Below are 14,547 nucleotides of genomic sequence, written 5' to 3' on the forward strand. Positions count from 1 at the left end.
GGTGCCGGGCGTGGCGGCGCTCCCTACGCGGGCGGCGGCTCCGCCGGGGCGGGGGGCATGCTCCGCCCAGGGATCCCAGCCACGTCCGCTGACAGCCCGCGTGTAGACGGGCCCGGGGCGTGTCCCCTCCGCACCGGACGCGGGTCTCGGGGCCCCGGGGAGTCGCGGTTCCTGCGCCGGACACGGGATCCCTGGTGCAGACAGATCTGAGGGGCATCTCTGCTCCGCTCCTGGGCTGGACACGGGATCCCTAGCACGGACAGATCCTGGTGTGTGTCCACTCCTGGGCTGGACACGAGATCCTCAGTGTAGACAGATCCCCGGGGGCGTCTGCACTCTTGGACTGGACATGGGATCCCTGGTGTAGAGGGATCCCAGGGCATCTCTTCTGCTGCACTGGACACAGGATCCCTAGTGTAGACGGTTCCTGGGCTCCGCTCCTGGGCTGGACACAGGATCCCAAGATCCCTATTCTAGGCGGATCCCGGTGTGTCTCTGTTCCTGGGCTGGACATGGGATCCCTAGTGTAGACAGATTCCGGCGAGTCTCTGCTCCTGCACTGGACACGGGATCCCTAGTGTAGACGGGTCCTGGGCTGGACACAGGATGCTGGGATCCTTAGTGTAGACAGACCCCAGGGGCATCTGTGCTCCTGAGCTGGACACGGGATCCCTAGTGTAGATGGGTCCCAGGGGCCCATCTCCTCTCCTGCACCGGCTGTGGGAACCCTAGTGTGGATGGGTGTCTCCGCTCCTGGGCTGGGCATGGGGATCCTGGTGTAGATGGGTCCGGAGGGCATCTCTTCTCTTGCACTGGACGTGGGATCCCTAGTGTAGACAGATCCCTGGGGCTTCTGTGTTCCTGGGCTGTGGACCAGGGTCCCGTCTGCCAGGGGAAGGCCTGGATCTGGCTTCCTCCTGGCTGAGTAGGGAGCTCCCGGCATCCTCTGTCTGCGGCTGGGGCAGCCACTGCAAGCCCGCAGCCCCCGTGGCCGGAGGGGCTTGTCCCAACGCCGGCAGCTTCGCGTGCACACGTGAGCCCAGGCAAGGCCAGTGTGTGCCCCCTACCCCACCTGCTCCCCCTCCCCTCCAGTGCTTCTTGCTGGATGAGGCATCCTTGCTGGAGGAGGAGATGCACAGCTACTGGGACTCCTCCGTCCTGTCCATCATCGAGGACTTTGGCTCCCACCATGAGGTAACGGGGCACCCAGTGTGGGCACGGCAGCCCCACGGGGGCTGGATCCTCAGTGCTGTGCAGTGCAGCAGGGAGGGTGAAGTCAGGGGCAGGGAAACAGGGTGCTGCATGGGGCAGGGGACGGGAAGCCCCACGCGCCCGTGGCTGTCATCGCGTGGGGCAGCTGGAGCACAGGATGGGGTGTCCGGCTCCCGGGGTCCTTCCAGGCTGCCGGAGCCGTCTCCCCGGAGGCGCTGGGGCTGATTCCGCTGCTTCCTGGGACCGGGGCAGCTCTCGTCTGCCCCACGCCGGGCAGTACGCAGCCCCCTGACCCCGCTCCCCCTCCCGGGGCTTTCTCGTCAGAACAAAGGCTCCTTGGAGCTGCACAACGAGCTGTCGTTGCTGACGGCCATCACGGAGATCCTGGATGGCACAGACGAGGCGACCCTGTCTCCCTTCGACACTATCGCGGACGCTGAGCTGCTGGCGTCGCCCCGGGAGCAGGAGAGCTGCGCGGTACGGCCCGGGCACACACGGGCACACCTAGGACACGTTTCCCTGCCCCTGACTGACCCACCCCTGCCCTGGACACGCGTCAGACGGACCCTTTTCTGCCCTTAACCAGCATCAGCCACGAAAGCGCACATGTGCGACACGTTTAATTGAGGGTCTGCTCAGCTCCTGGCGTTCTGGGCTGGCCATGGTGCCGCCTTCCCCTGGGGCCGTTGGGCAGGAGAGCCCCGAGATGGGGTGCCCGTGCCCCGGCACTGCCCAGAGTCATGCGTGCTGTGAGCATGCAGGTCGTGTCGCGCGCGTGTTGTGGCAGGCAGTGCAGCGACCCCTGGTGGTTTCGTGGGGGAGCTGCCTGGGGTCTGGGGATAGGGAGGTCCAGGCACGTGGGCAGAGGCTGGCATGCCGTTAAGGCCCAGAAGCTCGGCAAGGGGCACAGCGAGGGCGCGCGGCAGCCCTGGCCCGGCTGGGGCAGGACCCCTGTAAGGCCGGGCTAGGCCCCAAGGCGACTTCGTGGACTGGACACAGCCCCGGGGTGGGGGGACCACATGGAAGTGCTGCATTCCTGCTTCTCACCCTCCCGTCTCCCCTTCAGCTCCAGCTCCTCGGCTTGTCCCAGGCCCCCCCTGAACGGGATGGCGCTGCCCTGGAGGACCAGTGGGGCCCATGGACTCAGAGCAGCAGCAGCACACCCATGGTGGCTGGGAAGGTAGAGTACTGGTTTGGGGCTGGGGCGCTCTGGGTCTGGCACGGGTCACTGAAAGGGAGTCCCCTGGGAGCCGCCACCAGTGCTCTGCCCACGAGCCTGTGCCAGGCTGTGGCTTCCTTTGCTCTGGGGAGCGGCCATCGGAGCCATAACCCTGCCGTGCCCCCCTCTCCACACCAGGCTGAGACAGAACAAAGCTGGGACCGTGCTCTGAGCTGCCAGGAAGACGCTGTGGTGACGCCCAAGAGGGTCCCGAGCCAGGCGCGATGGGGGCAGAGGAAGCCGCTCCGGCCTTGGGCACAGGAGCAGCCGGCCCTGCAGCGCAGTGACGGGGAGGAGGAGGACGACGAGGCGCCCAGCCCCAGGCAGGATGGCAGCACTGCCATGGGAGACCTCCAGATGAGCACCCTGGAGCCGGCAAGCGCGGAGGCTGGAGCAGAGCCCCCAGTGGCCTGGCTGGGGGAGGGGGACGTGCCCTGCATCATCAGCCCCGCAGGCGGCTCCCTGTGTGACCTGGTGAAGTCCATGCACCCCTACTGCCTGCCTGCCTTCGCCACTGACCTGGATGCTGCGCCCAAGCCGTCCAACAAGGACCTGCTCGCTGCCCCCGCCGTGCTGGGGATTGTGTCCGGTGGCGATGGCCAGAGCCTGGAGACCCCTGTTGTGTTCCCCCTGCTCCCAGCCGGGGAGGAAGGCACTGCTGGGGGTGAGGGGCATGGTGCCCCAGAGGAGCCATTGCTTGCGGAGGGGGGGACGCAACAGCACCAGGCACCCACCCCTGCTCTGGGGAGCAAAGCTACAGGACAAAGTGCGGCCACCCCAAAGGAGACCCTGCCCACGGCCCCACCAGAGGCAGGCGGGAGGGACCGTCATCTGCAAAGCGACCCCCGGCCCAGCACAGAGGCACCAGCGGGTGGGAAGTGCCAGGGCTCCGGATGGGGCCGGGGCCGCGAGCGGGCTCGGAAAAGCCGGAAAAAGAAGAGCGTGGAGGCGCTGAGCACCCAGGTCCGGCCCCTTGGAGACTCCATGGCCTCCCGGCTCCGCTCAGCCTCCTCTGTCCCGTGGCGGGGGTCCTCTGAGGGGCAGACCCCAGCCCTGCCGCCCCCCAGCCGGGCCACCCACCCCTCGGCACAGGTGTCCAACTTCCTGGCAGAGCAGCTGGAGCAGGCCAGGAAGGATGCACAGCTGGACCTGCGCCCAAGCCACGCACCCCCCCGGCCCCGGGGCAGGCCCCGGGGCTCCCGGAACAGGAGAAGCTGCCCTGAGCCCCCCCGGGAGCCTGAGGTCGACAGGCCTATGGTGGAGAGTAGGGCAGAGCAGGCCGTGCCCAGCCCAAAGGAGCAAGAGGCAGCAGCTGTGCAGTGCGGGGAGGAGATCGAGCCTGCCCAGTGCCAGGCCAGCGCCAGCCCGGAGCCTGCTCCCGGCACCGAGCAGGATGCTGCGGGGGAAGCTCCCCAGCGCCCCACACCCGTGGAGCCAGCACAGGCTGAGAACCAGGCGGCCACGTGTCCCCCACGGGAAGCCCGGCCCAAGGCCCTGAGCCTGACCGAGTACCGCCGGCGCATGCAGCACCGTGCGCCCGGCGCCGGCCCCGGCAAGGAGCCCGAGAAGCAGGCGGCCGGAAAGTGGCCCAGCATCCCCGAGCCCCCCACTGAGCTGGCCGAGATCCCCTGCCTGGTGGCACCACCGGGGCAGCCCCTGGCCCAGCCTGCGGAGACGCCTGGCACGCAAAAGGGCTCTGAGAAACCTGCCGGTTCTCCGCCGGCCAGCAAGGCCCCTCCGGCCCCAGCACTGACCACCATGGCCCCAGCGCCCCCCGCACCGCAGCTGCCTTTCGTGCCGCCACCAGTGACCGGGGCTGCTCCAGCTGGAGTCATGTCAGCCCTGGCGACTCCTTACACCGTCTACCCACCGATGCCTTCCTGGCCTTGCTTTGGCCCCCCACCCTCTGGCTTTCCCCTGACGCTGCTGCCACCACCGGCCGCCGCCTCGCCCAATGCCTTCCGCCTGGTGCCTGGGCTGCCGCCCACAGGCTTGGCCTGGCCCCCCCCAGCCGTGCCCCCACCCCCTCCCTTTGGCCCCGGCGCGCCGTACGCGCCCATGGGCTGGAGCCCAGCCCTGCCGCCCCCGTACTGGCCCAGCATGACCCTGCCCCAACTGGGGCCTCCACTGGTGTTCGCTGACCCCAGCAGCGCCCCGCAGAGCCCGGCGCTGGGTTGCTCGGAGCCGGCGGCCTTTGCTGCACTGCCCACACCACCCTTCGTTGCTGCTGCCCCCGAGGCACCGGCACCCGCCCAGGCCGCTCCGCACGCGGCCGCCGACCAGCCCCCAGCCAAGACGAGCAGGGCATCCGACCCCAGGCGGCAGGCGCAGCCTGTGGAGAGGCCCTCGGCTGCCCCCGCTGCTGCTGCTGCACAGGCTGCGAAGGAGCTGCTGGCTGCTACCGTGAAGGACCCGCAGGCTGCACCTGCCCAAGCCACGGTGCCAGCAGCTGCTACCATAAAGGACCCGCCGGTTGCTACCGCCGAGACCGCGGAAGAGCTGCCGGCTGCTGCCACAGAAGACCCACCGGCTGCTGCAGCCGGGCCCGTGGAAGAGCCCCCTACAACCAGGGAGCTGCCTCCCGCCTGTCCCCCGGCAAAGCCTGCCAGGAGCTCGCCAGGAGCCGTGCCGGCACAAGCCCACCCGGCGCCTCGCCCGCCTGCCGGCCGTGAGACCGTCTGCGGCAGAGCGACGGGGGCGCGAGACGGTGCCAAGCCGCCTGCTGCCCGGCCCTGGAGACACCGGCCCCTGGCCCGCCCCGCCCAGCCCAGCGGCTGCGAGGATATCGTCCAGGCCTTCATCAGCGAGATCGGTGAGCCGGCCGCCGGGGCCCGGGGGGGTCCTGTGCCGTCGGCCTGTGGGGCCACGTCTGTGAGGTCCCGCAGGAGCGATGTGCTGGGAGCACAAAACAGGGTCAAGTTGCATCTTTCTCTCTCCCCCTCAGGCATTGAAGCCTCCGACCTGTCCAGCCTGCTGGAGCAGTTTGAGAAGACGGAAGGTGAGGACCCTGCGGCCCCGGCCTCATGCCGGTTCTCGCTGATTGATGTTGGGTCCTGGCTCGGGTGGGGCGTCCCTGCCGTGCCCAGACCTCCGCAGCCCTCATTTCCAGGCTCGCAGCGGTTGCTGGTGCCGCCTGAGCCATGGGTCAGTCTGGGGATGCAGCGTGGCACGCGGGAGCACCAGCCCCAGGTAGCGGTGCGTGCTGGGCAGGAGACACCTCGATGGGCGCTCTCATCTGCTTGCTGCACCACGGGCTGCTGGCTCTCCCTCCCAGGCACCCCGAGCCTGGCCCATGACAAGTTTCTCCTCTCTCTTTGTAGCCAAAAAGGAGGAGTCTGGAGCGGAGGGGCCCAAAGACAAGCTGTCTGCCAGCAGCATGGGGTGAGTGCTGGGGGCTGGTCCATGCCAACATGGTGGGGGGAATTTGGTCTCTGTCATCTAATAGCAGCACGAGATCTAGAGGCGCTGTGGGTGTCTGGGCAGCGGGTCCCCGCCTGGGGCCCTTGGCTGACGTCGGGGAGCCTGCGTGCCCCCTGCATGAGTCTGTTCCCTCCCTGTGTGGACCCAAGAGCTCTGACCTGGAGGCCATGGGCCTCCACAGCCAGCACTGCAGGGTCCAGGACCCCGACTGGCTCACGCTGCACGTGGCAGCTGCATGTCATAGCGGCTTTTCCCCTTCAGCAGAGTGGAGCCGCAGCAGGACAAGAAGTCCCTGGACAGCCTGCAGGCTCCCGAGCTCGCCAACGTGGCAGGTGAAGCCTCGCGGGGCTGGGATCTAGGGGTCCCGTGGCGGGTGGGCCCGAGCCACCAGGTCCGTGGGGCCCGGGGCGGTCTGTTGGGTGTCGGGGAAAGGCTGAGTGGGTTGGGAGGCCCCGAGCGTGGTGGGAGGGGATGGGGGGTGTACAAGGTGCCTGCGCCCCACCCTGATCCCCTCTGTCCCCACAGGCCTGACCCCACCGGCAACACCCCCCCACCAGCTGTGGAAGCCCCTGGCCGCCGTGTCGCTGCTGGCCAAGCCGTGGCCTGTGAGCACCGTCGCCCTGGAGGGCGCCCAGAAGACAACCAAGCTCATCGAGGCCCAGCCGCTGCCCCATGGCAAGCCCCGCGGGAAGCCCCCGCCCGCCGTGCCCCCTGCCTCCTGCCACGTGGGTGCCGGAGACCACGACTACTGCTTCCTGGGCGGCACCGGCACGCCCGAGCTGGGATCGCGCTGGAACGTGAAGCATCATGCGGACATCACCATCAAGCCCATCACCTCCCTTGCCCCGCGGACGCAGGCTCGGCCTGGCCCCTCACTACCTGCTGCCAGTGCTGCCCTGGGTGCCCCTGGGGTCAGCCGCAAGCCACTGGATCACCGGACTAGCACCCCAGGCAGGGGCAGCCCCCCCGCCTCGGTGCTGCTGTCTCCGGACACGTCCCCCTGCCGGGACAAGGAGACACGGACTCCCAGCGCTCACCCCCCGCGCTCGGGTGCCAAGAGGGCTGTACGCTGCTACCGTGTGCGCCGGGACTCGGGCAGCCCCCCAGACGGCACCTGGCGGCGCCAAGCCAGCCGCTCCTTCAGCGCCAGCTCCAACGGGGGCAGCGAGGCGTCCTCTTCCTCCTCCTCCTCTTCCTCGCGGTCCCGCTCCCGGTCCTCGTCCCCCCCACCCAAGCGGTGGCGCAGGTGAGTGGTGGCACGGCTGGGCTCTCCCTGCTCTGGGGTGGGTGCACGTGGTGGGCTTGTTGCAGGACTTTCACGAAGCCCCAGAGCTGCCCTGTGGCCCCTGGCCCTTCTAAGTTATTTTCTAGCGTCTCATTGACGGGTGAAGAGAAAGGCAATAGCGGTTTATTACTGACTGCTGCTCAGCAGATGAGACCTGGGGCCACCGCATGACACGAGTGGGCTGGCAGTTTTAAAGCAAGCACCAGGGTGTTTCCCTCAGTTTGGGATTAAAGGGGGAACTCACGGTCCCCAGATGCGGTGGGAGCTGAGAGCTCGGCCAGGTTCACACGGGGTCAGACCCATGGTTAGAGAAAAGGAGCATTGGTCACTATTGAGCAGGAAGTGCGGGGCACGACCTGTGTCAGACCTGCTTGGACTTTAAGGGCTGCAAAGGAGAGAGGAAGGGGAAACCCTGCTCGGGCCTAGCCCCTCTCTCGTCCAGCCTCTGCTCTCTGCCGCCACGTGACACTGGGCAGGTGGGACCCAGGTCTGACCCAAGACAGGGCAGCTCTGATGCTGTTCTGCCTGGTGCTACCTGCCTGGCCAGGGCTCGCAGCTGCCGTGAGGGTCGCCCAGGGCTCATCCATCCCACAAGCAAGAGCTGGGGGTGCTGCTTGGCCGTGTTGCCCGGAGCGACTAGATGCCCCAGGGACCAGCTCACCCCGTCCACCCGCCCCGGGGTTTGTGCTGCTTCTGCCTGAGCCCAGCCTGCTGGTACCTGGCTGGGCTGCCCTGCTGGGGCTCCAGAGCTGCCTGCATTCAGTCCCAATGCCCATCTCCCTTCTGCAGGGCTCTGGGTGCCCCAGTCTCCGTGGGGTGGGAGGAGGCTGTGGGGAGCCTGCCACCAGGGGGACCCTCTGATGCCCCAGCCCATCTTCCACCCCTGCTGCACTCCAGGTTTGGCTGCCCCTTGCCCTGGAGCATTGGTCTTCCCTGGTGCATGGGGTGCTTGTGCCCTAGCTTTGCTGCCTGGAGTCTCCCAGGCAACTCCCTTGCCCGTGTCCATGGTGAATCCAGGCCCCTGGCTGCGGGGCCTGCTCTGACCACTCTGGTGTAGGCAGGGGTGGCCACCGCTGCCACCTTCCCTCTCCATGGGCCCCAATCCTGGGTTGGGCTGCTCCTGGTAGGTGCATGTTGCAGGCTAATGGTCCCTGGAGGATCATGGTCCAGCAGGGAAGGGGCTGCCAGCTGTGGCTAAGCTTGGCCTGGGCAGAGGGGACATGGCCCTGGCCCCTGCCTGGTTCAGCATGACCCCGATGCTGATGAGCCCCATTGCCAGCAGTGCCAGAGCAGTGCTTGGGGGCAGCTGGGGCTTCATGGGTGGCTCCCTCCCTACAGGGCTTTTCCCGTGCATTGTGGGGGCATCAAGCGTATGGTTGCCCTCCCCCAGCATATGCCAATGGGGAAGGCTGTGGGCCACCTGGGTGGCAGAGACGGTTAGCTTGCCCACTGGCATCTTGCAAAGCTGCCCTGGGTAGGTCCCCCACTTCCTGCCCTGGGGCAGGTGGAGAGCAGGGCATGTCTGCAGGGGGTAAGGGCAGTGTCCTCGGGGGCTGTACTGTAGGTAGGACTCTGGTGGGCCAGAGCCTGGGACCGTGAGAAGCAACCCAGCTCTGTCCAGTGGCACTGATTTGGCAGCAAGTAATAGCTAGCTTGTGCTATCATTAGGTTTCAGAGTGAACGACCTCTTAAAACGTGCTGCTGTTCTGAACTTTCTGCAGACCAGGGCTGGTGCTGCTGCACCCGCCGTGGCACTGGGCCTTGGAGGGGGGGTGCCGTGGGGCGGGGGGGCAGCACCAGGGTGGGAAGATGCACATGGCTCAGTGTGCCCTGCACTTGCCCCAGGTACCGGCCACGGTGCTCCTCCCGCTCCCGCTCCTCCTCGCCCTCCAGCGCCGGGTCCTGCGGCAGCTCCCGCAGCAGCTCATCCTCGTCCTACTCGTCCCGGTCCCGGTCCCGGTCCACATCCCGCAGCCGGTCCCGCTCCCGCTCCCTGTCGCCCTGCAGGAGGCACAGCCGGAGGAGGCGGTAAGAACGCACCAGGCCCGGGCCCCGGTCTCCGCTGCCCCAGCCGGGAGCTGCGCCTGGTCTTCCACCCCTGCCTGGGGTCTCTGGCGGCTGCCTTGTGGGCTTGCTCTGAGCAGCCATCGGGCCCCATTTCCTGGCCCAGGAGGGCAGGGATCCAGCCGGGCAGGGAAGGCCTGGCTGGTCTTCCGGGGCTGGGCATGGTTCTTCTCTTGTTTGTTAGGCCCAGGGGGTGGCCTGGTCCTCCCGTGCCCCTGCTGTGGATTCTGGGCTGGTCTGTGCTGCCCTGGGCAGCATCCAGCCGCCCTACTCATGCGCTTCCATCTCTGCCCACAGGTACAGCTACGACTCTCAGGACCACTACCAAAGGCAGAGACTCCTGCAGAAGGAACGTGCAATAGTGAGTGTCAGGGTCTGTGCCCGGCTGGGGGTAGCCCTGGGGCTGGCCCTGCCCTGGAGAGGGCACGGGTTTGGCCCTGCAGCAGTGCAGGACACTGCTGTAGCTGTTCCCATGGCCTGGCACAGGGGCAGTGCCTACTGCGCCATCATGGCTGGATGCAAGTTTCAGGCTCCGTTTGTAGGATCTCAGTGTTGTGGGGCTGGCAGGGACCATCCCAAACCCCATGTCCGACTTCGGAGCCACACGACGCAGTTGCTCCCGACGCAGCTGCAAGCATCGCCCCACCCCCGCCCCTGGGAAAGCAAGGGGCTGCAGCCGCCAATGTCCTGTTGCTGCCGGGGGGGTCATGGGCACTACAGAGAGCCCAGGCCAGGCCGTGCCCCTGCTGCAGAGGACGGCAAAACCCCCCAGTCTGGACCAGCCTGAGTAGGGGGAAATCTTCCTGCCCCAGGCAGAAGCAGCCCAGACGGGGTTGGGGTGGCAATGAGTGCATGGAGGGGCTTCAAGGGCCATTCAGCCTGTCCTGGAAAGGGTGGGGGCAGCTAGCAGTAGCTGATGGCCCTGAATGTCGTGTCCTCTCGTGCAGGAGGAGAGGCGGGTCGTCTTCATTGGGAAGATCCCCGGCAGGATGACGTGCTCGGAGCTGCGGCACCGCTTCTCCGTGTTCGGGGACATCGAGGAGTGCACCCTCCACTTCCGCTCCGAGGGGTGAGCGAATGGCGGGGGCTTGGTTCTGTTGTAGGCACACGTGGGGAGGAGGCAAGGGCAGGGTACGGGGCTGTCAGGGCTCAGGCGTGACACACTCTCATCCCCTGGCAGCGACAACTACGGCTTCGTGACATACCGCTACGCCGAGGAGGCCTTTGCTGCCATCGAGCGCGGCCACACGCTACGGCGCCCGGATGAGCAGCCCTTCGACCTCTGCTTCGGCGGGCGCCGCCAGTTCTGCCGCCGCAACTATGCTGACCTGGGTGAGCCCCCTCATCCCTGGGCAGCCCATGGATGTGGCCACAATTTGCCCCACCCCCCCTTGATTTCCTCCACCCCCCTACCTGCTTCTCTGCCGCCAGGTGTGCGGCTGATGCATGCGCCCGCGCCCCCACCCCACGCTCCAGCTGCAGCAGCAGCGTTGCTCTGCCTGGGCACAGGGCTGGGAGCCAGGACTTCTGGGTTCCTTTGCTGGCTCGTGGCAGGAGGGTTCAGCCCCCATTCCCTGTGGCCCTTTGCCCTCCCCCCCAGCTCACGGCAGCACCGTCTGCTTCCAGACTCGAACCGGGAGGACTTCGATCCGGCTCCCACCCGCAGCAAGTTCGACTCTCTTGACTTCGACACCCTGCTGAAGCAGGCGCAGCGCAGCCTGCGCACGTAGCCCCGGCTCCCAGCCCCACCCCGCGGCCCCTGGTTTTCTAAAGAAATGCAAAAAAAAAAAAAACAGGGAAAAAAGCCCCATCAGGCCGACTTCTGGTTTTCAAGGAGTTTGTTTTATCGGATGCTTCCCGGGTGTCCTCTCCCAGCAGCGCCACATGGCTAATAAACCTCCATGCCCACCCCGGCCCACTGCCTCCCTCCTTCCTGCTGCTCAGCCCTGGCTCTGTGGAGCTGGGCACTCGTGGCCTGGGGCAGGGTCACATCCTACCCAGGGGAGCAGCAGAGGTAAAGCAAGGCCCATGGGGGTGGATGTCCAGGGGCCCTGGTGAGCCAGGCTGGCTCTGCCGGGGCCCTGGGACCTGCACCCCGTGGCAGGGGTGGCTGAGGCTTCCCCTGGGCCAGGGCAGCAGAGAAAGACCTTAGGGTCTGCCTGTGCCCCAGGGACCAAGCCACAGCCCTCGGGGCACTGCGTTCCCTGCCGGGCCTCGCCTGGGCTGGGCACAGTGCCCCGCTGTCTTGTCACAGCTGCCCAGGGGCCGCAGCCCCTTCCTCATGGGGTGTCCCAGGGTCCCCTGCTCCAGGCTGGAAGCAAATTTGCTGTGCTTGGTGCCTCTGATGGACCCAGCTCCCCCCATGAGCCCCATGCAGGTGCGGTTGCAGGGGCTGCCACAGGGCGCGCCGCACAGCCCCCACCCTCCCGCTGCCCTGCAGGAGCCCATGGGGCAGCAGCTCTGAGCTGGGTTCGTGGCAGGCTTGGGTCTCTGCTCGGCAGCCCCAGGACTAGTCTGTGGTGCAGCTGCCAGCCTCTCACTGCTGCTGGCGGGACCCCGGGATCCTGCGGTGCTGCCCTTGGGCGCTGGTTGGGGGCAGCTGTGGCCTGGGAGCCTGTGCCGCCCTCCCCAGGCCCAGCCAGCTGGGGGTCCAGGGGCTGGGTGGGTGGGCCTGGGCTGTGCTCGACCTACACCTGGAAGGTCAACAGGGGTGCCACTGCCCCACCAGCGACCTCCTACCTGTTCTGCTGGAGGGGCAGGGGCCGCATCCAGCCCAGCGCAGGGCCAGGCTGGGGCCCAGGGTGTCGCTGGCTGCAGATGTGGGCTGTGGGGCCCCGTGGCCTCATCCTGCCTCCCAGCACAGGGCTGCACTTACCTGCGTGACTGATCCCAGCCCTCTGGGCACCCAGGCTTGGAGCTCAGTCCCAGTCCCCTGGCTCCCCAAGCAGGGCTGAGCCCCTTTGCAGGGGTGGGAGCTGGCAGCCCCATGGCAGAGGGGATCCCTGGCACCGTTCGGCCCTTGCAGCTCGGCCGAGAGGCACCCCTGGCCGCAGGGGCTGGAGACCGGCCAGGGCCCGGCCCAGTCAGCCAGGGAGGGGCTCCGGGGCCCTGGACTTCGTGCAAGGGCTGGACCAGGACCAGGACTTGCTCAGCCCGGGGCAGGTCTTCCTTGGGCCTCAGTTGGGAGGGCTGGGCAGGATCTGGCTCATGGTGCTGGGTGCTCTGCTGGCCCTGGAGGATCTGTCCTCAGCCCCCAGAGCTCCCTGTGCTGCCTAGTGCACTCCTCCATCTCGCGCTGGCAGGGAGGGCATCGCTGTGCCCCGGGGTGGTCTCGGGGTCTCCGTGCACTGGTGCTCGCAGGATGATGCTGAGCCGGGGAGCGTTGTCAATGTGGAGGAAGCCCGGGTTGATGTGCAGGGGGGGCCTGGGTGGTCCTGGGGGCAGAGCCAGGTGCTGGGGGACCAGCACGTGGGCTGGAGCTGATGGAGGAAGTGAAGGAGTGGGGGGACGCGGGACGGTGCCAGGTGTCCCTGTGGCGCATCCAGCAGGTGCGGGGCGGTGCCATCGGCCGTGGCACTGCAACGGCTCCAGGGAAGACATTGCCAGCAGCAGCATGGGCAGCGGTGCTCCAGGGCCATGGACTTGAACACAGGTGAGATCAGGGAGGGTCTGGGGGATGCAGTCCTGGAGCAGCCTGGCGAGGATGGCCTTGAGCTGTAGACTAGAAACTGTTCCGGCACCAGGTCCAGTGGCTGCAGCCAGGGTGTGGGGAGGGTGAGACAGGGCAGGGCACAGGGCAGAGCTTCGGGACATCAGCCCAGCCCCGGCTAGGGGAAAGTGCTGCAACCCCGCGCGCTGCTGCTGTTGGTGCATGTTGGGTCACAGGAGAGTGTGACCCAGCATTAATTAAACGAGGGTGGCACAGGCTCCCAGGCCACAGCTGCCCCCAGCCAGTTCCCAAACATAATTAAATTAGGCTCGCTGGGGGAAGGGGAAGGGGAAGACGAGGGTGGAGGAATCACTGGACTGCCAGACCAAGCAACACCCACAAGTACAGCCCAGCCTAGACCGACGAGTGAAACGTATACCCAGGTAAGCAACAGGGGCCAGGGCAATGCTGGGACTAGGGGGCCAGTGCACACATCCACAGGAGGCCTCAAGTGCCTCTACACAAACGCTCGTAGTACGGGCAACAAGCAGCAGGAACTCACCCTCCCGCTGGCTGACACCAGCCCCGACATCGTGGGGACCACTGAAACGTGGTGGGACCCAACGCACGACTGGGCGGCGAGTGTCGAGGGCTATGGGCTGTACAGGAGGGACAGGACCGGGAGGAGAGGTGGGGGCGTGGCGCTCTGCTTTAAGGAGGAATACACATCCTCATCAATTAGCAAGGAGTCAGGGGAGGGGCACTGAAGTGCTCTGGGTTAGATTACAAAGCAGTCGAGGGGAAAGAGACTTAATGGTGGGTGTCTACTACAGACCCCCCAACCATGGGGAAGAGCTCGACCAGGAATCCTCAAGTCAGCTCACGGAGGTCATTAGGTCCAAGGACGTGGTCATCACGGGGGACCTGAACTTCCCGGACATCTGCTGGGAGGCGCAGTCAGCCAGGTCTGACCGCTCACGTCAGTCCCTAGCCCAAATGCAGGACCTCCATCTAACCCAGGAGTGCACAGCCCCAGCAGGGAGACGCCTTGTTGGACCTGGTGCTGGCCATGGGTGACGACCTGGTGCGGGGGCTGCGGGGGCTCGACCCCCTGGGCGACAGCGATCATCGCCTGCTGGGATTCACCATCCAGCGCAAGGTGGCAAAGGCCAGCAGTAAGGCAGCGGCCCTAGACTTTAGGAGGGCGGACTTCAGCGAGCTAAGGAGGATAGTTGGGGAGGCGCTGAGGTCCCAGAGGGGACGGGGGGGAGCTGGGTGTCCGAGGAGAGTGGTTGCTCCTTAAGGAGACGATCCTCCGAGCCCAAAGGGAGGTAATCCCAACGAGGATCAAAGGGGGCAGGAGAGCACACAAACCCCCATGGCTCACCAAGAGCATCCGGGAATGTCTCCTTGCTAAAAAGGAGGCGCGCACCCGATGGCGGGGGGGGCATCCCCAGGGAGGACTACACTGCGGCTGCTCGGGGCTGCAGGGGGGGGTCAGGGAGGCCAAGGCGGAGATGGGACTGAGACGAGCTTCCCAGATCAAGGACAACAAGAAGTCCTGTTTTAAATACACGGGGTAAAAAGAAGGTACCGGGTAACCTGGGGCCCCTGCAAGACATGCTAGGAAATCTGGTCGTCACAGACGACAAAGCCAACATATTTAACGACTTCTTTGCCTCCATTTTTTTGAGCAGG

At 66.7% G+C, this 14,547-nt stretch overlaps 1 protein-coding gene across 2 annotated transcripts; it reads left to right on the plus strand.

The window, feature by feature from the left end:
• Positions 1-148: 148 nt before the first annotated feature.
• Positions 149-11,112, plus strand: PPRC1 (peroxisome proliferator-activated receptor gamma, coactivator-related 1). Of its 2 annotated transcripts, none has more exons than XM_019555563.1 (13): positions 149-1,194; positions 1,537-1,689; positions 2,279-2,392; positions 2,570-5,243; positions 5,376-5,429; positions 5,752-5,812; positions 6,113-6,183; positions 6,377-7,097; positions 8,982-9,164; positions 9,498-9,561; positions 10,148-10,269; positions 10,381-10,532; positions 10,827-11,112. In XM_019555563.1, exons 1-13 carry the CDS (start codon positions 1,132-1,134, stop codon positions 10,928-10,930), a joined length of 4,536 nt encoding a protein of 1,511 aa, XP_019411108.1. In that variant the 5' UTR covers positions 149-1,131; the 3' UTR covers positions 10,931-11,112. The 2 variants fall into 2 exon arrangements, with proteins under 2 accessions (XP_019411108.1, XP_019411110.1); XM_019555565.1 differs by having other exon boundaries at positions 6,116-6,183.
• The last annotated feature ends 3,435 nt before the right edge of the window (positions 11,113-14,547 follow it).

Source organism: Crocodylus porosus, unplaced genomic scaffold (assembly GCF_001723895.1).
Source record: "Crocodylus porosus isolate Cpor-Errol unplaced genomic scaffold, CroPor_comp1, whole genome shotgun sequence".
NCBI lineage: Eukaryota > Metazoa > Chordata > Crocodylia > Crocodylidae > Crocodylus > Crocodylus porosus.